This window comes from Galeopterus variegatus, unplaced genomic scaffold, assembly GCF_000696425.1.
Source record: "Galeopterus variegatus unplaced genomic scaffold, G_variegatus-3.0.2 Scaffold463, whole genome shotgun sequence".
NCBI lineage: Eukaryota > Metazoa > Chordata > Mammalia > Dermoptera > Cynocephalidae > Galeopterus > Galeopterus variegatus.
The window spans coordinates 102081-127752 of NW_007726574.1; the positions used below are offsets into that span (position 1 = coordinate 102081).

The 25672-nt window shown below is 43.1% G+C and overlaps 1 protein-coding gene across 1 annotated transcript in view; it reads right to left on the minus strand.

Annotated features, from left to right (window-relative positions):
- LOC103587582 (triple functional domain protein) overlaps nucleotides 1–25672 on the minus strand; it is a gene marked incomplete at its 3' end in the record, with an annotated part of 141812 nt that overhangs the window by 88987 nt on the left and 27153 nt on the right. The window contains exons 5-7 of the mRNA XM_008569080.1: nucleotides 24613–24843; nucleotides 10632–10754; nucleotides 822–1013 (exon numbers count right to left, since the gene is read on the minus strand). Coding sequence (XP_008567302.1) covers nucleotides 822–1013; nucleotides 10632–10754; nucleotides 24613–24843 — 546 coding nt within the window. The remainder of the gene's footprint in view (nucleotides 1–821; nucleotides 1014–10631; nucleotides 10755–24612; nucleotides 24844–25672) is intronic.

Consider the following 25672-nt stretch of genomic DNA (forward strand, 5'->3'; position numbering starts at 1 on the left):
CCTTTTTAATCAAAAGTTACATAATAGCTTCTTTTATATAACTTTATATGATTTCTACCAATGACAACCTATATATATATACACACACACACACACACACACACACACACACACACACACACACACACAAGGACAACATATATATATATGTATATATATATACACACACACACACTAGGTATAATTAGTACCTACCTATCTTTCACACACCAAATAACATTATCTCTAACCATGAGGTAAGTTTATTAATAAGAGCATACCTATAACAGCATTAGTATTATTTACACCATGTTGGCTTTAGTATACTTAAATTCAATACCATGTATACTTAAATTCAGTAGTATGTAATATTCACCTTTATTAGTATCTAAGAGTAGTCTGATGAAAACAGAAGGCAATCATGACTTTAGCCATGTGATGGGCTAACACAGAAAGGAAACCCAACAGCTCTGACCACAACATGTAGGTGCTCTATTTATGCTAAATGGACATGATCTGTCTCCAAAGTTGAATGGATCTCATTCAGTTTCCTGTTTTCCCTGCTTGCATCCTGGTCCACACCTCTCCCCTGCTCTCCTAACCCTCCCAGGTCCTCTCCTTACAGACATCCCCGGCAAAGGCAAGCATACACTCATGCGAGGCCAAGGCCAACTTGAGAGGTCCAGCTCCAACCCCGTCCATGCAGACGCACTCAGTACTGATGGGCTCACAACTTACCACCTTTGGTCCACTTTTCCTCATTTCCACCAAATTCAAATTCTTCCATGGAGTTCACAGACCCTTTCAGACATGGATTATATTTTTGTCTCCCAATGCCTCACCTCCTTTACATGGGTGTGAAAGGACACTGACATGTCCAGTAAGATCTTTCGCTGCTCAACACGGCGAACGAAATCTTGTATCCGGTCTTCGAGCTGATGGGCAGCCTGATAAATCTCTTCTGGGTCACATTCTCCAGTCTGAGCCAACTGTTCTGCTGCTTCTAGTAACTTATCTGCGTTGGTATAAGTGTTCTGCACAAGAGAGCATCCGAAGAAACAGCAGGTGAATAAAAAGCCAGCCAGCTAGGCTGGGAGACATAGCATACAGCAACCCAGAGCCGATTTGAGATAGTTCTGATCATTTACATAAATCAAACAGAAAAAATATGATGGGGAGAGAGATTTGAAGAGTTCTCTACATCTTTATCAGCAGCCTTTCCCAATATCGTTTTAGACTGTTAAACTCTGAACCTCATGGCAAAGCCCTTCCATCTAAAGCAGCAACGGGTGTGTCTGCAGGCAGTAGCTGGCTGTCTCATGACTCAGAAAGAGCTTTCAGAGTTTTGCCAGGAGACAGCCTATAGCCACAAAGGCCTGCTTCACTTTTTCTCCCATTTTATGACAGAGTGGAGAGTTCTAGTTCTTTGTCTTTCAGTATGATATACTGCTTCCTGATAACTCCTAAAGTGGAAGTTAAATGTTCAGTTCCAAACCAGCGTAAGCTGTCCCTTTCACACGTTTCTACTTATTAGCAATTCTATACTAATCTTTTTTCTACTTATGGGTACACTTTTTTTTTGAGAAAAGAATAATAATAATTATAATTACTAAAAAGTAGTCAGAGTTTTAAAAAGCTGAAAGTTAAGTGTAAACGTGTGTCTAAAATATGCTGAAAATTACTCTATTTTAATTCTTGATAAATCCGAAGCTGCAAATGGGTTCCTCAAATAAGCAGGTAAGCCAGAGCCCTGATGCTGTTAGAGGAAACTGCTAGTGAGGGACTCGCTGGCGGGGATGGGGGCGGCTGAGATAGGCTGGAAGACTCCAGTGCATCAAAGGAACAGAAATAAGTTCTTCTGAGAAGGCCCAGAAAGTCAGCTTGTGGTTCCCCTTGAGAAGTCAGTTAAGCCCTTCACTCTCCTCCGATGACTGAGTGCTAAAGCTGAGCAGGGTAGGCATCTTATGGGTAGGGGTGGGAGATGGCCCAGAGTGTGGGAAGGGAGTTACAAATACAGAAAAGGAGAACCCTTTAGCTAACCCTTGGCACTGGGTTGGAATTGAAGGTGTTGGTGTGAATATGTGGTTTTCAACAGACAGGTGTGCATGAACACGTGTGGACACACACACACGTGTGCACTCACATTCTCTCCTGCCCTCTGTCCACTGGGGGTAGGGGGAGGGGGGCGCAGCACCAGCTCCTCAGCAGCAAGCATGCTGACAGCAGCCTGTCGCTCTCCACACCCTTCCCTTCTAAAGGAACCAGGGCTCCTTGCAGAAACGGCTGACTGTAAGGTTGGGGTGGGATGAAGTACACATGAGCCCATAACATCTTACTGTGTCCCACAACGAGGAAGTGCCCAAGAACAATGTGGACAGGCCAGGACACAGAGCCAGCCTGAGGAGGCTCCCGCTGGTCAACCAGCGACGTATGCGCAGCAAAGTAAACAATGACAGCCACAGAACATCACCTACTGAGTCATGAAACCATGAGCACAGACCGACATAACTAAATAACCAACACTGGATGAGGAAGAGGAAATCATGGAATTCCAAAGCACCTCCCCACGAAGTACTTGTTAACTACAATGGAGGAAAGAACTACAGCAGAGAGGCCTGGCAGACACCACCTTCACCCAGGAATCAAAGTGAACATCGCATATAAGAGGACAAGTTAAAATCGTGCACCGCCTGATGAGATGCCACGAGAAGGACACAGCACCCCTCCCGTGACACCCCTGCTGAAGATGTATGACCTGAATCTAACCACAAGGAAACATCACACAGCCCCAAAGAGAGGTACATTCTCCAAAACACAGGTCACAAAAGTCAAGGAAAGACCAAGGAACTGCTCCAGGCTCAAGAACACTAGGAGGTGAGACAACTAAATGCCACAAGGGATTCTGAATTAGATCTTGAGGGTCAGAAGGTGTCAACATTAGTTTCCTGGTTCAGATGGCGGTATAGTGGCTGTACAGGAGAATGTCTTTGCTTGGTGGGAAACAAACAGTAAATAAATATATGGTTTAGGGGAACAGTATATATATATATATATACATACACACATACATACATACATACATACATACATATATATGCATATATAAAATATATATATACACACACACACATATACATATATACACGACAGATGAAAAAACCTGCTTTCACCTGTGAAACGTCTCCTAACCTCCTTCTGGGACTATCTCCTCCAGGCCTGCCCCCCGTGGAGTTCTGCACACACTCCGCCCTTGAAGGTGCTCCAAGCAACAGGGGCTGCACCTGGAGGTGACTCTTCCAGAGATGACGAGTTATGGAGATACCTGCTACCCACCACTGGTCTCCCCTCTTGGAGCCACAGTCTGCACCACAACAGGCACAAGGGGGCCTCAGAGCTGAATGACGCTAACAGGGCAGCACGCTGTACACACAACACCAAGAGCTGCAGACATGTGGTTTCTGAAGTGCTGAATCCTGTTTTCATGTTGACCATCACTACAGCTTTGAAGTCCTCTCGTGTTTGATAAGTGGATCTTCACATGACAGTGCCTGCCAACAGCTAAGCATTACGTTTCTGAAAGCTTTCCCACATCTCTGCCAGCAGGTCAAGACATTAAGTAAACAAATGTACCAAAGGAACAAGTTTATTTATGAATGATCTGGGACACTATGTGGCAGTCATCTTCCCATTTCTCATCTTAGACTGGAAGAAAACGAGGCAGCACAGACGGGACCAGGCTTCCCTCAGCACAGCACCCGTGTCTCTCGACCCTCAGCCAGGACTTCCCAGGAACAGGACTGTCCCTAGGTTCTTTTGCAATGGAAAAACAGAAATTTTCTTGGGCTGATATTAAACCATACTGATCATAAATGCTAAGATCGGCCCTATGATGTGGGTACTATTTCATTTCCACTTCACAGGTGAGGAAACTGAGGCACAGAGAGTGAGGTAACTTGACCAAGTCAGTCAGCAGAGCTGGGCCTGTTCAGACAACCAATGCCTGGGCCAGAGGTTCCTCTTACAAAGGGAAATGCAGTCACTCAACTCATGGGGGGAGGGTGTCAGGTAAGAGAGCAAGTCTCAGGGTCTGGAGAGGGTGGCCTCCTCCTCTCCTCTCCTCTCCTTCTGTCCTGTCTCCTAGGGCCTCTCTCTGGCCCATTTCCTTACCTGTGGGGTGAGGGTCCTCCTGCCACGAGGATTAATGGACACAATCAATGTAAGGGCCAGGCCAGGGTGGGGGCTGAACTAGTTTCCCCTTTTTCTTGAGAAGTATATTAAGATTGCATAATTGGTGGGACTCAGGGAAACAGCAAGGGCCACTGTAAAGGGAACATAGGTCAGACCTTCCTCTTCCTACAGTCCTGAACTGCAGAGCCTGTTTCTTACCAAAGACGGCCATAGGCTGTGTTTAGAATCCAGTGGAAAACACGGTTTTCTTGATCTCAGAACAGACAGGAGAGGAGGAAAGCAAGCCTCTCAAGGCCCGAATACTTCCATTTCATTTGTTTTCTTTAAAAGACAACAAAAACTGAAAAATCTTCATATAGAAAACTTCTAAGGTATTTTATTACTACAGAAATGTAATGAAAAAGGAGGGGCCTGTACATCTATAGTATAAATTAAAACCCCCAGATAATTTAAATTATCATTTAAAAGCCACATAAATTCCTAGGGTATCTTTTTATCCATGAAGGGAAATCACAGTATACCAGGAGGGAAGCTCCCACCCAAACTCCAACACATGCACAGGATGCAGAGGTAGAAGCTTCAGCTTTAGCTAAGGCATGAGAGAAGAAAAAAACACTAACAGCAGAAGTAAGAAATACTGTTTAGCCCATACTTAGGTTCAGCAAAATACTGACTACTAACTATTTCTGTTAGCGTTTTACCAAATACACTTTTTTTTTTTTTTTTTGGCAGGGTGGGTGGGGGTTCAGTGAAGTTAAGGTAGGTTGGGGGTAAATACACCTACAACATCATCTGGAGCTATTCCCAAATGTTGTTGGGTGTTCTTAAAACACAATGTTAGTATTTGCCAAAATATCTTGAGTATTTCAGTGATCTAAGTGTTCCTGGCAAGAGACTTGGCATTATGAGCACCTGCTGAGAGTTGGGCTTTTTTAAAAAATTTATTCTCATCACAGCAACCTGGTGAAGGTATATATTAGGTATCATTTTACAACTAGGGAAACTGAAGATCAGAGACACTGAGTAAACTTGCCCATGGTCATTCAATCAGAAAGCAGTGGAGTCATATCAGTAAATATTAGTTTTTTAATAAGGAAAATAAGAGCAGGTGAAAAGATTTGATACCTTGTAAAACACGCTAGCCTAAAGAAAATTCTTGACAGCAAATAATTTGTCCTGAATTCTCCACTATTAATTTATTTTAAAAGACTAAAAAATAACACTTTATATAAAGAATTGAACTTACTGCAAAATGATAGCCTACTGTATATAAGCAAGACCCTATAGCTATAGCAAATCAGAAATTTAGAGCCTACTAAAAATGTGGAAGCATCATATGTCCGCATGTTATGGATACAGCATACTCCTCGCAAAAAGTGGGTGAGTTCAGCAGTGCCCAGGGAGTTACCCAGACTGCTTATCTTCTGAAATTCTAGAATGAACTTAAGGCTTCCTGCTTCCTACATGACACATACTTTTATCCTGGAAGACAAGATAATTATGTGGCACATAGAGAAGCTGCTGACAAAAATGGTTTCATGGAGAACAACTTCGTGACAAGTTATGTCTTTGGAAGGTAACTTGAAACCTCAGGGTAAGAAGAAAAGTGCGAAGGTAGTTTAAGCACTCCTAGAGCAGGTGCCTATGAAAGGTGCCATGCCAGAGATTTACTACTGATACTAAAGGTATCTTCTGTGCTCTCGAAACCAGCTTCTTCCTTGAACCAGAGTTTTCTGGGCTTTACTGGCTGTTATAATCACAGCTTTTTAAATCTAAAAGGGAACATTAACTTGGATACCTATTGAGGAGGTAAACAATCACTGTTAAAGAGCATCTTCCTTTTCAACAATCTTGCAAGAAGCTTCAGGTGGAAAGCATTTTAAATTTATTTTTTAATACTACCGCTTGAAAATGAACTATGGCCATTTATACCATACACTGTAAATCTATTAGCATGAATTCATTCAGCAGGATAGATCTATTCACAATCATTGTAAAATAAATAAATAAAGGAATGAATCTTTGGATCAGTCACGAGGAGGTTCTTGGCTCTGCAGAATTGCGTGCAGAAAGGATCCAAGCACTTCCTGAGGTGGCTACAGCAGCATCTGACACAAATTCTGAAACCCGGGGCTACTGCAGTGAGGTTGTGTGCCTGCATAAGCCACGCCGGGCTGTACAACTCGCCTCCACCCAGTAAACATGAGGTTCTTTTCAGGTTCCTTCTTCCCAGAAAACTAGAATTGTTCTATACAATAAGCCTAAATTTAGCACATTTTCAGTGAATTCAACCATAAACTTTCACCACTTCCCTTTGCAATCTCTGTTATGTTACTTCATCACGCCACAACTCACAGTTTTAAATAAGGTGGCCATAAGAAAAATTTTATTAAGTTGCTAACTTAAGATCTCCAAACTAAAACCAATTGAGAATTAATTTTACGAAAGAACCTTCAAAACAGAACCCAAAGAAACAAACTAACCACCCTTAAAGTTAACTGTAAAAAGGAAATTCTTTGCTCTAAAATTTGTTTATCCTTGAGAATATGTTTCAGAAAATGAAATGTCTCCTTACTAAGCATTAAAGATCTCTCTGTTTCCATTTTTAAGATGTCTCCAAAGGCCACTCAGTCCCCCAAAACGCATACATCTAAAATATGAACTTAGACACCTGTCATAAGCACTTCTACTGCAATCCGTTTTGACAGGAAGCAGGCAAAGATGGGGGGGCGGGTGGGAGGGAAAGGTGGTGAAAGCACCCGCTGCAGGGGGCTCACTCCCCTGTGCAAAAGCAAGCACAGATGCCATTCTGCCCTCTGGGAAGAGAGAGAGCAATCAATGAATGAAGCTATAGATACAAAGAGCAACTTGGTAATTTGCGCATGAGACCGAGGCCACTGTTTGTCTAGACTGCGTCTACTGCACACTGTCTTAATGAAGCCAGGCTCCTCAGGGAGCCACCTAACTAACAGCCATGATCTCTCTTGCCTTAAAATGCTATGTTAAAAAATCCTGAGCAAGGTGGAGGGGCTCGGGAGATAAGTCTACCACACTTCTCCGGGTCTTGCACCCCCTTGTCCACCTTACTGCATTTCTTCTGAGGCCAGCTCCTCTCGTACCTGGCAATCCCTCTACCTACAACACTTGATGGTGTTAATTTTGAGGCAGAGTGAACTCCTGTAGAACCAGCCTGAAATGGTTCAGGGGGTGTTCTCTGTGACTGGTAACATCTGCATGCACATGAACTAGCATGTACCAAATTCCAGAGCGCCAGGAGGCAGGACCACGTCTGTTCTGCTCTCTACTGATGACTTGGTGCCTGTCACACAACAGGTCAATGCATATCTGTGGGCTGAATGAATCATATATTTTCACTCTAAAGAGAGAGCAGGCGAATTACGTGAGCAGCTGGGTCCCAGTTCACGGTCAATAATAGACTGCTGAATGTTGACTCTAAGCAATGCAAACTGTAGTTTGCAGCTCCATCAGACAGACCCCAAAGCAGGACCGTGGGTGATGAGGAAGCAGAGTAAAAGTGGCAGAGGCTCTTCTGAAACCAACTGGTGCCTACATAATCTAGCAGAAGCACGCGACGTTCTTCAAGAGAGGAGAGGGTCTATAAACATTTAGTGCTAGAAGGAAAAGAACAGAGGGAGAAGCTGAAGATACTGGAAAAAGAGGCCATAACTGAAGGGCCCAGGTACAGCAGTGGAATTGGAAGGGAATACAGGTGACAGAAAAGGCTGAGACATGAACAGGCGAGAAAACACAGGTGCAGTCACAAGTTAGGGTGGAGAGTCCAGGCCCACGCCTGAGGGTAGGCTGGCGAAGCAGAGAGGCCCAACAACAGGACAAACCAGTAGTCTGCATGTGGCTCCCCAGCCTGGGAAGGCCAGGTCCACACTCCAGCCTTGCAGGCCACATGGCCAGGCTGCCCAACAGTCCACCTGTTGTCCCCAGGCCTGCACCTAACATGCTCTTCTTGTCACCAAGCTAAACTGTATTAATTTCCATGTCTCGGCTTAGGTATCGAGTACAACCACAGAAAGCCCTCTGAGAGCTAGGCACGCCTACTCAAGAGGGCGGGGTCTACAGCTACCTGTAGTGCCCACCCCTGCCTGGCAGAACATCTGACATAAGGTGGGTGATCATTTGAAAACCAAAGGTAGGGAAAGCAGGTGCAGTATTCACAAAGTGAGCAAAAGGTGTTTTACACTGAAGGTTTCCTTTCAGGCACAGTTCAGATTTGAGCTTCAGCACTTTCCATTTGGGGAAGATGGTCAGGCATCCCTTGGAATCCCAGACACAATGAACAAGAGATAATGAGGAAGAACTGGAACCTGGAGGAGCAGAGGACAAGCAACCATCTTCCTCCTAACCCAGGGTCCACAGTGCAAGGTGCTACTTGAACCCTCTACTTGCCCTCGCAACCTCTAGGCACACGCGTCTCCTGGAAGGGAAGCCTGCTCACCCTTGCTGCCCCCGAGAGCCTGTGCTGACAGCACTGACGACTGTCTTAGACATGAGGAAGTAAGTTTACCAGGAGGTTAGACCTAGGAGGTACTTCTTTAATATAGAATGGAAGGAAGCACAGGGACTGGAGGTCAAGTGGGGTGGTGGACACACAGAAAATTCAGCGGACTGTCATCCTTCACACTAGAAATACTCAAGAAGGTGTGAGGACAAGGTGAGGCAGCCCAGGCCACAATCACATGAAAACTGTGCCATTCGAGGCAAAAGCCTTGATTTCCAGAGCCTGGTTGTTCATAGTTCTGCCTCTTACACTCGTTGGTGCCTTAAGTCTTTACTAATATGCTCCAAATCTCATGTCTACCCTTGAACTGCATAATTAGAGCCGTAGCTTATCTTATGAAAAAAATAAAGGGGAGAGAAGAGCACATTTTCCACATTTCTTCTGCTACAAGAAGGTAAAATATTTTCCAGCAAGAGAAACTAGGGAGACCTCATGTAATGTGGACAAGAGAACGGCTCCCAAATGCATACAGTGTGGGGCAAGGCTACGGAACACGTGGTCTTTTCTTACCTGTTTCTCAAGATCAATAAAGCGAGAAGGTTTCAACTGTTGTTTTTACCTTACGTAGGAAGACATGTAAAGAAGGTATCTTTTTAAAGGCATTTTCATAGAATAGTGTTTGTTATCCCATAATTCTACTACATATTTTAGTTCCTGACTAGTGTATAATTAAACCCTTTATTTGTCCTGTACAAGGTACTGACTTACATTGTACAGGACAAGTGCAGTGTACTGAATGGCTCCCAAAGTCACTGACACTTAATCCCTACCATAACAGGCCCCCCCATCCCCCCCCACCATTCTCACCGTGTGACACCCTGCACTGCTGCAGAGTCACCTCACCAGATGTATTCCCTGGACTGTGGACTTCCCAGACTCCATTCCACTGTCTTTTGGAAATGTATGATTACTAATGAGAAGTTGCTGTCTAACAGTCATTATTCTCACCTGTCATTTTGTTATTTCTCTTCCTGTTTTTAAGACTTTGATGTTCCTCAGTTTTATCAAAATCTGAGTTTGGAATTGTTGTACTTAGATGACTTTAAAACAACTTGCCCCTTGCTCCTTATAACCTCCATTTATATATGTCACATGTTTTATATATATATATACACACACACACTTGCCCCTTGCTCCTTATAACCTCCATTTATATATGTCACATGTTTTATATATATATATATATACACACACACACACACACACATTGGTATATATATACATTTTTATATATACATATTTGTATATGCCACATTATTATACTCTCTCCCTTCTTCACTCCTCTTTCTCTAAAAAAATCCCAACAAAACGAGAGGCATATTTACAAAACAATAAGTTGTGAGAAGGAACCAGCTGTGTGCTTTACATAATGTTGCCAAACTTGCTCTTACCCTCACACTTCCTCTCCAAGAGCCACTACTGAGCCTATTTTTCAGATCTGAAAGTTAAGTTTAGAGAGAGGTTAAGTGACTTGTCCAAAGTCACATACCCTGTGAACGTTATAGTTAAGGCTCAAACTCTACAAATCCCATGCTCCAAACACATTAGACTCCTGGCTCCTGTTTCCTAAGTAACATGACAAGAAATTCTGGGACCATTATTACAGAAATGCAAGAGGGACTGTTATTCTCCAACTATAAACAGAAATCTCACAAACTAGTCAATAACATGGGGACAATAAAAATGAGAAAAATATCCAAGATATATTTCTATTTCAAGACCATCACATTTTACAGAAGGGTCAATGGATTAAATCATGTTTCTGCCTAGGCGATAACAACTTCACTCTGACATCTGAGCATTTACCTCATCTGAATCACCACAAACACATCTAGCTAATGCTAAGTTATCTCAAATACAGTTAAAACTGTAATTCAAACCCAACCGCACACATATTTATGGGAGAAAATAATGAAAGCCATTGTTTTACCTGTGCTACTTCTTCAAAATCTTCGTGACGTTTCTGCAAAGCTCGGGCCCGATGAAGAGACTTCCCCACTCCTGTATGTTTGCTCAGAAATGCTTCTCCATGGTTCTCGATCCAGTCCAGCACCTATAACAAAATACAGATACATACATCATAAAACAGTGTCCTGCCTTGTTCAATATTAAGGGCTAACCAACGAAGACATATTCTGTTGTCAAAACTCTACAAGAAACAAGAAGCAAATGAGAAAAATAATTTAGAAGTAACTGGATACTAATTTAACACAACTTGATAATCACAATCTGATAATTATATCAGCTTTCCCACCAGGATTTTAATCAGCTCTAACATTAGAAGTGTGAATCTTTCTATGTAGAAGCGTTACATGCAATAAGGATTAAATTATACCTCACCTCATTTTATGCATGACTGAGCCACCGACCTGACTGGGTTTTGTATAGGATAGTAATTATTAACCCACAAAGGACCAGTTTAACTTAACATTTTTATAAGGTTCAAAGCTACATAACTCAGGCAATTTAACTACAGAGTTATGTCTTCTTTAGAAGACTAAAAACACATAAGTAAAACCTAAGAACACAAACCACATGCCTCAGTCCTTGTCTTTGAGGATAATTTATTCTATAAACTCCGATGTTGCAAAAGATAAGCACTCCATGAATTCAATTACTTAAAAGGTGTCACTAGTTGAAATTTACTACACTGAAGAAAAAGAGTAAAAGCAAACAGTGCAATCTGATGTTTTAAAGTTCATAGTTGGGAATAAGTTCTTGTACTTAAACTGCCAATCTGACACTATTTAACGAAACATTTACACGATATTTAACGAAACATTTACACGACATCAAACGCACACTTTGTCTCTCTGACGGAGAGAAGATAACTAGCTAAAAACTAAGTCAATGATGTCTTTAAAGTTTTAAAAACTAAAAACTTTAGTAAAAGATTTTAACTATTTAAATACAGTTGTTAATATGTTGCTAAAGTACTGCAGGCTCACTCATACTTTACCAGTTTGTAACTATGATACTATCTTAGTCTGTTCAGGCTGCTTTAACAAAATAGCTTAGACTGGTAAACCATAAACAAAGGAAATTTACTGCTCACAGCTCTGGAGTCGCGAAGTCCAAGATCAAGGCAGCAACAGATTCCATGTCTGGTGAGGGCTCATACCTCACAGATGGTGTCTTCTATGTGACCTCACATGGCAAAAGGGCAAACCAGCTCTCTCAGGCCTCTTTTAAAAGGGCATGATTCCCATTCAAGAAGGTGGAACCCTCATGACCTTATCACTTCCCCAAAGCCCCACCTCTCGATACCATCATACTGCGGATCATGTGTCAGTAGATGAATCTGGGGGGACACAAACATCCAGACCATAGCAGGGACCTAAGCATACAGATCAAAATGATCTTGGACTAAAGGACAAACGGGCACACCAGCAAAGCCAGTGGTCCAGAGGACAACCTGGAAGCAGACCAGCCCCAGTGCTCTGCTAGTGGCAAAATAAAAGGAGCTTCACTTGTGGTTCATGCTAGGAAAAGGACTCCTGGCCCTTCATTAGCTTCTATAGGGAGATCAGCTGTGCCAACAGATGTCTAGAAAAAAAGGGGCAGCTGGTAAGGGCAGGAGCCTGATTTGTTCTCCATTGCTCCAAACCAGTGACCTGCAAACCCAAGCGCCTGAGGGTCCTTTCTGCATAGGACTTAGCAAAGTTACTATTACGTGTAAATAAAGTGGTTTGCAAACCTTAACAAACCTCTTGGGGTCCTCTGTGAAGAGGCTTGTAGAACTAGCAGAAGCTGAGATCAGCAATGTGGGTGGTGTGGGGTCGGTGGTGGCTGAGCTGGGCCGTGGTGCTCAGGCCAACAAAGCTACACATTTGCCTTATGACTACTATTCATTTCTGAACCTTTTTTTGTCAACATCTCCACTCTGCCTGTCACCTGGGGCACTCAATCAGAGTAATTCTAACTGGATCCATTTGTATTCTATCACCTCAGCCTAATCCGTCACCTAGCTCTCCTGGTTCTCCTTCGGAAAGTGCTCCCATTTCCACCCCTTCATTTCCAGCCCCCTGCACACACACACAGGATCGGGCTGTGTGCTCCTGGCACGTTCCTTACCCTTTCTGAGCATCAGGTTCCTCACCTGATCAGTGGTGATAATCATGGGGACTTCTGAATATTCGATAATATCTATGTTAAGCATAAGTATACAGCACATGTGCCATCCCCACCCATAAACCAGAACCCATGGCAGGCTTCCCTCTGATTTTAAGCTCCTTGAAGGCATAGATTGTAAATATTCCATTGCTTTCTAAATAGTGTACTTAGTACATTATTTTTCTTTCTTGAGATGAGGGAAAGAGACCTTTAAGGTAGTCTTACATTCATCACCTGACTTCACGGCAGACATAAAGCTACCGAGCTGTTTTTATGACAGTCTCTTCCTTAGTATATACTATAAACAGGTCCCATTCTATTCCTACAGAAACATCTCGGTGATGTCAAGCCCTCTCAACCTCTAAGAACAGATACATTTAATGGAATATATCTCCGGGCATAAGGACAATGCCATGCAGAAGACAAGTGGCAAATATTTTAACCTTGAAAATAATTTAGAGGCATATGAGGGTACTTCAAAATGTTTGTGGGAAAATAGAATTAAAATAATATGAATTATTATACGAACTTTTGGAAGACCCCGCGTATAAGTCACACCTATGCCACAGTCCACCTGCCCATAAGATCTTCATAAAGGGGTAGGGAGACCTTTTTTTGTTTTTTACTATATAGTATATTATGTATATTTCTCAACTGTAAAAAGAAAAATATAACTATCAGAAAGCAGAGAACCTGATGATTACTGGTAGCTTCACAGAGACTTGAAACAAGGGAACAATTTCAAAAAGTAAACATTATTTGCTAGAAAGGGCTGGAAAAAGCAAAATACAGTATTTTAAAAATAGTAAACACTTGTTTTTTAAGCATAAGAAAAGTATTCCAGAAGAATAAATTGGAAATAAAAGCTACTATGAACCAACTGCTCAGGGTTATGATATTTATTAGTGGTTTCTTCAGATAGAAATATAAATACCAGATGAAACTGATTTCTAACAAACATGAAAGTAATTCAAAGAATGTGGAAATCCCAAGCACTTTATTAAAATAATAGTAGACAGTTATGAAATCCAGCTAATACAACCAAACACCCTCATGAGGTTGTTGCTTCTTTTACAAATATGGATAGATTTCCCAGATTGCCAAGAAATATTGAGTCAATATATGAGGGGTCTTCAAAAAGTTCATGGAAAGATTCGTATTATCTTCTAATTCCATTTTTCCACGAACTTTAAAAAATACTCTTGCACTTGTCTAAATAACATTTTAAAGACATGCTTGTGAAATCTTTTAATTTAAAGCATAAGATTATCAAATCATGGGGCTTTATCAGTCTAGTTCAGCCAGCTGCCTCCCCGATCTCAGCCATGGCCAGTGACTGTCATTATTCGCCCTGTGACCTCAGTGACCACAGCACTGGCACAGGACTTGCTGCTTTCCTTCCAGATTTGAGGAAAAGGGCAAAAGCTGACCCCATTCCCTGGGCTACCTGGTTCAGAGGCAGAAGAGAAAAGCCGGAGGTCTACAGCACCTTCCTCTCTGTTCAGAGGACGTGGTGCAAGCTCATTCCTCTGCATGCACATCAGCGCCCTCTAATGGACACAATGACAGCCCCAGGGTCAAAGTTGCTCCAAAGCGTGACGCCAACACTTAAAACAGATTGCCTCTCTCAGCACTTCAGTCAAATATCAGATGTGCAGAAAATTGTACATACTGTTTACCTTAACTCCCTGTCTGTAACGAAAAGGAAACCAAGGCCCTAATTACAAGATTGACCGTGACAATGGCAAGTATGATTATGATTGTTTATTAACTAATAATTATCCTGCTGTGTGAGCACTGACCCACCAGCCCTCACAGTGAGCCATGGTAGGTACATCCTCATCCCCATTTTACAGGTGAAGACACAGGACCAATAACAGTATCAGTTATTTTATGGACTTGGACCCAGAAGGTCTGGCCTCAGGGTACATTCTCTTAGTCTCTGGTCTACACTGCCTCTTCTTCCAGGTTGGCACAACTGACATACAGGTGGCACAATGACATAGGAAAGAGCTCTGTTTTTGTTTCAGAACAGTTCAGGCTATAGGCTAAATAACCTCTGAGGAAATAGCATTGTCACAATGGACAGCAAAACTGGGTTAGGGCAAATCAACACACACTGACCCACTCTCTGTGAAATGCCTCAGAACTGGCCACAGGCACTGACTCCCCCATGATTGCATAGCAGAGTCCTAGCCAACTTGTATAACCTATCTGTAAAGTCATTGTCTGTAATAAGTCCCTACTACCTAATATTCATTGTGTTTTCTGGATTCGTGTTTCTAACTAATTACTATTTCTTTAAGAATTTTTGAATAAATACTAAATCCTCATAAAAGAGGATGCAATTCTCACAAAGCCTAGGTCACAACAACATGCAACACGAAGGCTAATGTCACATTTTCCTGTAAGATGCAGAGGTGTGTGTTTCAAATACCCACTGGAGTAGTTCTCTACCATCCCCATGCATCACATCACTGCTATCAGCTCCATTTATTGAGTGATTCTTCTGTGCTATGCTTGGGAGGGCAATATAGGTCCATAATTCCTCATGCACAAAAAGTTCTGCAATTCCAAATATTTTTTTAAAAACGTGGTCTCAAAATTCATTTGGCAATAAAAACTGGCCAGAGGGTATTTGTAGCCTTAATTAGTCCCTTTAGTGTGACTCCTTGTCACTGGCTGCAGAAAAAGCTACACGTTTGAGTCTGGGGGCTGCCCAGACTCCACTAGGACTGCCATGTATCATACGCTGTTGCCTTTGTAAACTTTGAAAAATTCTGAGTTCCAAATCACCTCTCTTCCCAATGGCTAAAAATAAAAGAGAAAGGACTTTAATTATTATTCTTTTTTTTTTTTTTGTCCTTTTTTGAGACCGGCCGCACTGCGCTCAGCCAGTGAGCGCTGTGAGTGCACCGGTCATCCCTATATAGGATCCGAACCTGCGGCAGGAGCGCTGCTGCGCTCCCAGTGCCGCACTCTCCCGAGTGCGCCACGGGCTCGGCCCTAATTATTATTCTTATTAAGCAAGAAATTGAGGTTCAGAGAAGTTAATTGCCCAAGAAAAGAGATTCAAAAGCAGGTCTTCTCAACTCCAAACTTACACGATTAACCATCACTGCACTACAATACTGTCTGTAAATACTGTCTGAAAACTTTAAAATATTTCTAAAACTAGAGTTCCATCTCCTAAGACTGCAATTTAAAAACTAGATAAGACACCTGACATAAAACAATCACGAACATATTAAGCTAGTCTATTTTTACTGATAATTTTGGGTCCAAAGAGCATTCAGAGAAATATACAAATATTTGTCAACTCCAGCTACTGTTTTAAAGAGACAATACATAGAGAATAGCTAATAGTGTTTCTGTCATATTAATGAGAGCTCCTTCTAAGTCACATCTTATGCACGCAAAAGTGAAAACAACAAATTCTTCTGATTCTACATTCATTTAAAAAATACATGAAACAAATGAAAAACAAAGGTAATTCTAAAATACTCTGAGTTTGTTCTTTTTCATGCAAAATTAGATTTTTTTCCAGGTGCAAAATATGAATTTGCTCCCTGCCCACCCTACATTCTCTATAAAACCAAAATTAATAACTTGGTTTTATTTTAGTTGCTTTCATGTTCAACCACTGTTGGCTTTTATTTAAATCACTGGGGAAACCAATCTAGAAATGGACATATTGCATTTTGTTCTTTCTTGACTACCAAATCAATGGCATTTTAATGATAAAACAAAGGATAAATGATAGACTAAAAAACATCATTTCAGATTTGCTAAGCATAAATAGGTGACCAAAAAGGAGAACTTTCACATAGATAATGTTAATTTTTATTAAAGCTTGGTGTTTAGCATTGCTGTGAGGATATACGATATTGTGCTATTAATGAAATTTGCCTATGAAGCAAATAAAAATCACAAATGAGGGAATACGCTGAGTTTAAATTACTGGAATCTCCATAGGCATCCTATCTCAGGCCGACAGTTTTTTCCCTCGTGTTCTGAGCATATTTTACATCTGGAATCCTATCTTGGTCATATCCTTCCCTTCCCAGTGGAGGCCAAGGTCAGTAAGACTGAAACTTCATCATTCACCCTAAAGCTACCTGATCACCCGCAGGGAGTCAGACAAGGCCCGAGGCCCATGTGAGGAGCTGGGCTCAGGGTACTAGGTTGGAAGTCAGTGAAGGAGTGCGCTTTCTCCACTAGTCCACTCCAAAATGGTTTTTCTTTTTTTTTTTCCTTTTTGTCTTTCTTCGTGTCCGGCAACGGATCGCAACCCTCAGTGTCGCACCCGTACCGGACCAGGACCGGCAACGGGATCGCAACCCTCGGCATTGCGCCCACACCTCACTCAGCCAGTGAGTGGGAACCGGTCTGTATGTGGGATCCGAACCCTCGGCGGGAGCGCTGCCGTGCTCCCAAGCGGCACACTGTAGCAGTGCGCCACCGGGCCGGCCCCAAAATGTTTTTTTTTAAAAATCTCTTTAAGTAGCTATTTTCCTTCATAGTTATGGGCAACTGAAGCTTCTAGGAAAGCCCTTTCCCCCAGCCCAAAAAGCACCACTTAAAAAGTCTTTCTTTAATGGTTACTAGAAGCAGGGAAGGAAAGGTGGGTAGGGTGTGTGTGTGTGTGGGGGGGTGTTAATGGGCACAAAAGCTACAGGCAGACAGGAAGAATAAGTTCTGGTGCTCTAGGCTGATTAGAGCTAGTATTACTGTATTATGTGTTTCTAAATAACTAGAAAAGAGGATCTTAACTAATCACCACAAAGAAAAGATAAATGTTCAGACGATGGGTATGTTGGATCTATCCTAAGTGAATCGTACAGTATATCACATATTGAAACAATACTCTGTATCCCACAAATATGTACAATTTAATTTTAAAATAAAACGACAAACAAAACAAACAAAAAAGTGTCTTTCTTAAGTAACATTTTGATTTTATTCTCTGATTAGCTCAGAAGTTAAACACCGTCCCCAAATCCAGAGTGGTGAAGTAGTAAAAACACCACGAGGCTTCCTGGAGCTTCAGCCAAGTCATTAGACTGTTCTGAGTCTTAGTTTTATTTCCTGGAAAGCGAGGGGCTCTGGCTCCAAGTTCTATAATGTGCGTGACATAACTTTTAAAAGTGAAATGGAACAGACACTGAATTTGAAAACCTCTGTGGACTTTTTGGGGACCAAGAGAGGCAGTGGGAACTTTCTAGGTCTCACACCATAGCCGTCTGACAGTAATGATGTGCTCTCCAACACATTTCTTTATTTCTCTCCACTGCAGCCCCAATCTCTTCCTTTCTTCGTTCACTGTTTTTTGAAGTCAGAATCAAGTCTGTTCTAAATATATATAATTATTCTTAATATGGAAAGATCTTTTTAAGCAATGGTTTCTAGAACACGACAAAGCATACTAAGCCTAATGCTCACTTGGGAAAAAGAAGATATTAAAAAAAATGCCTCAGGCAAGTTACACACAGCAAGCGTATAATACAGAACACTTGGGAAAAAGAAGATATTAAAAAAAATGCCTCAGGCAAGTTACACACAGCAAGCGTATGATACAGAACCAGACTGGCCTGCAAGCGAGAGCTGCTTTGCTTAATTCATGCGGGAGCACAGAAACAGAGCGAGACTGCTCCATGACACCTTCCTGGCTGGACAGGGGACATCAGAGAACCAGTGCAGAAGGCTCATAATGAGGAAGCAGGCTCTTAAACTCTCACATCACAGCCCCACCCTTCCATCTTACTTCTAAAACAAATACAAATCACCAGTTATTCTGGTATTATCCTAGTTTTAATTACATAAATACATGACATCTCTTAACAAAAACAAAGAAGCTTAATGAGGAAGGAAAAAAGTTGGTTATTATTCATACAAATAGTCCCATCTTGGATATTCCCAAACCCCAAACTAAAACATCACTTTATCACTCTTCGTTAATCCTTTCAGTAACTTCCTAAACTTTTAAAAATTATTTTTCCCATTCTTAGTTTGGAAATAAATATAAAATAGTCCAAAGTTGTCCCCCAAAATCTTCATACGTGTAGATGTCACCTGGGAAACTAAGGTTATTATGTATAGCTTACATCTAATCGTTGAAGTATATAAACATTTATAAATACATATATTATACATACACATACCTATGTATGCACACATGTATGTAATCTTCCCTGGCCAGTGAATCCCCAGGCATTTTTGTCCTAGGGGACCCTGTCAATGGGGCTGGCACCCAATTAAAGGGACTCCCAAGCTCCCTGGGGTTGGCTCTTGGCTATGCCTGCCCAGGCCACCCTGGCCTGTAACCCCGTGCCTGCTCAAGGCTTGCGGGCCTCCGCTCCCTGCCCACTTCTGCCTACCCCAGTGTGTGGGTTCTGCTTCCTGTCTGCTGGCTCACGGTGCCAGCTCACACACCCTGTGCTCTCATTATCATATCCGCTTTGCAGGGGGTAGAATCATCCCTTTTCCCACTCTTTGTCTTCCCACTGTTTAATTTTCAGATCCTTCTGAGCTGTGGTTACTAAGATTACTAGATTACTATCCAGTCTCTTTGATGCTCACTACTAGAGAAGGTAACTAAGAGCTGGTTCCAAACCTACCAGGAAGATCAGCAGTCAGCCTCTATCTGCTCCAGCAGGTTTCCAGTCCCGTCTAAACTGACGCCCTCCATCCAGTACTCCCTAATTCTAACTGAGAATGCTTAGAAAAGATGGCAGTCCTGTGGCTGTTCTTATCAAGAGACACAAACAAAACTCTAAGTGTGGGAATGTAAACAAAAGAGAGCGTCAAATAGCCAGCGCTATATGATGACTGATGACTGGGATAAGGAAAACACACTACTGACTTAAGCAGCAGAGGACACGGGAGGTTCAGGAACTCAAACTTCACTTTAAAGCTAGCTCTAGTGTAGGTGGTGCTGACCGAGAACCCAAGTCAAGCATCACTGATAAGTGGCTTTTATTAGCAAAAGGATAGCATCCTGGGACCCAAGATAGAACTGTGAAATAGCTTCTCTAGAGACCTGAAACCTTTGTGTCTCTTAGGACTTTTCTGACTTCCCTTCTCCTGCTGGAATTCAATATCAGAGACCCTCATTTTGCATGCAGACAACCAAAATCTTTACTAGGAATCTCACAATCCCAAAATTCCCATGTACTGAAATTATCCCTTCCTTCCCTTGACACCCCTAATTCCCCAACTTCAATCAAAGCTTCCATGCTTTTGGGCAGATTTCCCAGAGATTAGGCCAACCATCCTAAAATGAAGAAACTTTTAATCCCAAAGAATTTTCAATTATTAAAACTGGTGAATTCCTTACATTTCTTCCTCTACTTGTTCATTCATTCAACAAATACTGGGCCTCAGCTATTCTGGCCCCATGGGCAACATCAGTGACTGCAACACAGATGGCTGCCTGAGGACCTTTTACTCCTGCTCTGCAGAACTTGTCCAGGACTTGCACGGACGTGTGCATGGGAACCCAGCCAGTGTCCCTGCCTTCCGGCCGCTCCTCCAGTTCATGTGTCTCACTGCAGCCACTGCAATCCTTCTGGTGCATGCAGGACGATGCACCACCCACCACCTACAGAGCCAAGCTGCCACGCAAGGCACACGAGGCCACAGGGCCTGATCTCAGGGTGGTGACATGCGGGGGAGCATCAACTCTTCAACAGGCTGGCCGGAGCACGACGAGAGTGAAGACAAGTATGAGCCAGTGAGCATGATGGAGCACCAAGATGAACCTGATGTCCCCTCGAGTAACCCTCACAACCACACACAAGTCACCTGGCGCTACCTCTCAGGTATTCAGGGCAGGTGAGCCCGTGTCCCAAAGCTTAGAGCAACAAGTCCCATGCCTTCAGCATGCAGGCCACGTCTTCTGTGGCCGGCTCCAGGTGACCTTCCCAGCTCCAGCCCCACCCATCCCTCCACATCCACGTGGGGCACCTGCGGCTCTGTGGCCAGACCCTGCCCTCTCCTGTCTCTGCTCTCCCTGAAATTCCATTCCTCAACCTACTGACCTTCTACACATCCTTCAAAAGGCAGCTCAAACTCCACCTCTTTCACGAAGACCTTCCTGGTACGCCCGATATGACAACTGTTACTTGTACTTCTATGGTAAGACTTTTCATTTTTCCTTGTACACTAGACCCTTGACCTTTGAGGAGAATATAGACAAAGCTCTCAGGCATGACCCAATTTGCACAAATCACTAAAGCAGAGATACACCTCCTCAAATGCACATGCCAGGTGGGTAGTAACAAGGATGAACTAGCCAGTGTCATCTCCCCTCACTCCTGACTGCACCTCGACAGGCATGATCCACATTTATGCCTCAGCAAATTTACAACTGACAACAACCAGACATAAATGCTACATCTGAGCACATTATGGGATAATTTATTAGACTATGAAACCATTTGCTAAAAAAAAGAAAGAAAAAGAAAAAGAAAAAATCTGCTCTTACTAGTTATAAATTCCCTGAGAAAAGGAACTTGGAGGGGCCGGCCCGGTGGCGCACTGGATAGTGCGCCGCTTGGGAAGCGCAGTGGCGCTCCCGCCCGAGGGTTCGGATCCCACATACAGACCGGTTCCCGCTCACTGGCTGAGCGAGGCGCGGGAGCAACGCCGAGGTTTGCAATCCCGTTGCCGGTCCCCGGTCCAGTACGGGGGCGACACTGAGGGTTGCGATCCGTTGCCGGACACGGAAAAAAGACAAAAAAAAAAAAAAAAGAAAAGGAACTTGGAGCTGGAGCTGTTCAACATATTTACCTCTGTACCTCTCGGAGCACCACACATTCAATTAAGATATTTTGAACAAAAAAGGAATGAAGTGTGGACTAGAAGAATCTACATTGGATTACATTTGCATGGTTATTTTTTAAGAATGTTAGTTAAAGGCCCAACATCAGCCTGGAGGGAGTTCTTCCATGAGCTAATTCCATGGGGGTGATGTTCACACATGTGAGGGGCTGCCAGGGGAAAATGGGATGCTTTTTTAGCAGAATGTCTCCCTGCCTGGGGGGCTTCTTTTAGCGGAGTTGGCCCGCTTCAAGAAAGTAGATTTATAGGGCCATCCACATCCCCATAAATCCCAACACGCCGCATGATTTAGTTACATGTTGGAGTAACTAAATCCCAACAATCCAAGAAGAGCCAGGCAAACTGAACTGGTGAGGGAGAAAAACAAGTCTGATAACATCCTGCTCTGGTCTATGTCCACAACAGTTACCCCACGTGAACAAGTACAACAAAAATAAATTATCTTCTTATAGAAAACTAAAGCACACTCTAAACTAAAAAACAGCGCTTAGCAGTAACACAACTACTCATTCATTAATTCAACCAAGCATTCGTGGAGGGCTACTCTGATAGTAATCATAAGGCGATGGAAATATGAGGTACTTCAAAAAGTTCGTGGAAAGTTCGTATTCTTTTTCTTTCTTTTTTTTTTTTGGCCACCGGCGGGTACAGGGATCAAACCCTTGATCTTGGTGTTGTCGGCACCAAGCTCTAACCAGCTTAGCTAACCAGCCAGCCCTGTATTATCTTTTAATTCTAATTTTCCATGAACTTTTTGAAGTGCCCTCCCATTGTATATTATTTGATCATCAGGAAATGTGACAAAGAGTTTCAATTTTATTCGTAAGCTGCCAATGACAGATGCTGACATTTGCTAGCAGCTAACACGTGTATGTGGGCAACTCTTCCACTCTGACCCCCCCAAGCTTTGATTTGGACAGGTATTAAGTGCCATGCAATGGCAGCTTCACCACCTCTCCTGTCCTATGCCCGAGGGCCACCGACATACCTTATACAGAAATTATGAAATGGCCTCTTTTTGTCATGAGAAACAAAAAATCCACTAAACCAAAATTAACCATGTTTTAAAAAACAACTGTCCTGGGCCGGTCCCGTGGCGCATTCAAGAGAGTGCAGCACTGGGAGCGCAGCACCGCTCCCACCGCGGGTTCGGATCCTATATAGGAATGGCCAGTGTGCTCACTGGCTGAGCACCAGTCATGAAAAAGACACACACACACACACACACACACACAAAAAAAAAACAAAAACAAAAACAAAAAAAAAAACCACAACTGTCCGGGCTGAGCCTGTGGCGCACTCGGGAGAGTGCGGCGCTGGGAGTGCAGCAGCGCTCCCGCCGCAGGTTCGGATCCTATATAGGGATGACCGGTGCGCTCACAGCGCCCACTGGCTGAGCACAGTGCAGCCGGTCTCAAAAAGGACAAAAAAAAATAAAATAAAAAATAAAAAACAACTGTCCAATGCCATTCTCCCACTGTTCCATTCCCCCACTGTTCCATTCCTCAAGGTACGCTTTTGTCTAATATTTGTCTAGTATGTCCCTTCTAATAAATTTCAACAGACAAGTGTATACTCTTTGGAATGGTTGTTTTCATAACATTGTAATCATTCCATACCTACGTTCAGTAAATTGCTCTTCTTTTTTCTCAACACTATTTACAGTTGCTTTTTCATTGCCAAAAACAACCAAATAAAAAACAGTTATGGTATTTTGAATTGGCTTGTTATGTTCTTGTGGATTTAGATTATTTTTGTCTTTACAAACTTATCTGCTGCTGATAATGTCTTCTGAGGCATTACTACTTTTTTCACTTATTCTTAACTCACCTCTTCCACTCTAGGCTTTATATAGCAAAAACTTCCCTATATGTTATTAATTTCTTGAGTTTCTGTTTTGACATCCTATTGTCATAATGTTTGCTATGATTAACATTATCAGCTTTAATATCTGTTCCTTGCTTCACAAGTCAAGCCTATGTAGCAATTTCCTGCTTGCATAACAAGACGAAACCATTCCAGATCATTAATCAACAAAACCCATTTCCCTTAATGAGACCACAGGACGACTCTCCAAAATCTCAGCCCATTTAGCACAACCCCCCCCCCACCTTCAGATGCTTCTTGGGGAGATGGGAATCAGAGCCCCTCCACGTGTGAGCAGTGCACGCAGCACCTGGACGCACAGGGAGGGGAGAGGGGCTCTACTCCTGACACACTGCTTGGCTGCAGGCCAACCTCCTGGATGGGGGGCTTCCCTGTGCACCTCAGAATTCCTCATGCCCAGAGGTGACACCTCGTTCATTCCCCGTTTTTCCCTCTATCTTAGTGAAGGACATGACTATTCTCTTATCTACCACTAAAGCTATATTTCATATGGTCCAACAGCTTTAACCCTCAAGACCCTTATTGTACAATAAGAAAATAAGTAGCATGGGGAACTGGACTTACTATTATTTTTGTAACAACGACATAAGAGATGTCAACTGCTTAGAAATGAATAGTCATAACAGTCCACTTCCATGAATGAGACAACTAGTTATAAAGCCCCTACATGCACTATCTACCATGTGAGAAGAGAAGCATGATACCTCACGGTGAAGTACTTGGAAAAACAGACAAATCTTAACCAAATTGCATCAACAGCGGTACAAGCACCACCATCATTTTCACAAATAAGTATTACTGACGATGATCTGTTTTGAAAACACAACTCTCAGACTCTCCAGCACAGGCCATGCATCATCACATGTGCTCAGAATGTGGAACTTGTGGCTGAGAGCAGCCTGCATGTGTGTTCTCTAAGCCCTGTTTTCGTTCATGGTCAGCAAAGAAGCACCACCCTCACCTCCTACTCACTCCAGAAGCACAGGTAGTGCCGATATGATGACACACTCACCCAAACTCAATTCAGTAAGAGCCATCCCCCAGGAAGAAGAGCGCAATGCGAAACTGACCTGCTGCACGTCCTGCTGGAAGACACACAGCTGCAGCCTCTGGTGGAGCCGGACCTTGCGGTGCTGCCAGATATTCTCCAGCTGCCGCTGGTGGTGCAGCACTTCGTGGATGACATCTAGGACATGGTGCACGGCTTTGGAGTAGTTGGCAGAGGCCGTTAGGGAATCAGAGCTGCCGGGAGTCAAGGGCCGCTGGAGCTTATCAAGGAGTGACTTCCCATCCTGGCTCACCTGCCCACAAAATAAATGAGCGATTAGTCAAAATCAGAGGCTTTGCCCAGACTGTGCTGCAGATGTCAACCTTGGATGCATGTGTTCACACATGCACGCACACGTGTACATACACACACATTTACACACATTCTCACACAATCACACCACTGTAGTTTTACTCAAAGGCATATTTTACCTTTTTGTCTTTTTTTGTGACCGGCAACGGATTGCAACCCTCAGTGTCGCCCCTGTACCGGACCGGGAGCGGCAACGGGATCGCAACCCTCGGTGTTGCTCCCGCACCTCGCTTAGCCAGTGAGCGGCCAGTCTGTATGTGGGATCCGAACCCTCAGCTGGAGCGCCGCTGCGCTCCTAAGTGGCGCACTGTAGCAGTGCGCCACTGGGCCGGCCCCTCAAAGGCATATTTTATATAGAATAAAATAAAATTCAAAACAACCCATCAGCTGTTCAATTACATCAGAAAATCAAATGTAAAACATTGAATTAAAATTCATTATCACAAATCATAGTAGTTACTATTCTTAATGAATAAACATACTTTTCGCCTTATATGAACTAAATGAGCTAACGTAAACTGCATTGCTAGGATACCTGCAAACTAAAATTTTTTTTTTTTTCCTTTTTGTCTTTTTTCGTGTCCGGCAACAGACCGCAACCCTCAGTGTCACGCCCGTACCGGACTGGGACCGGCAACGGAATCGCAACCCTCGGTGCTGCGCCCGTCCCTCACTCAGCCAGTGAGCGGGAACCGGTCTGTATGTGGGATCCGAACCCTCGGCGGGAGCGCTGCCGCGCTCCCAAGCGGCGAACTGTAGCAGTGCACCAC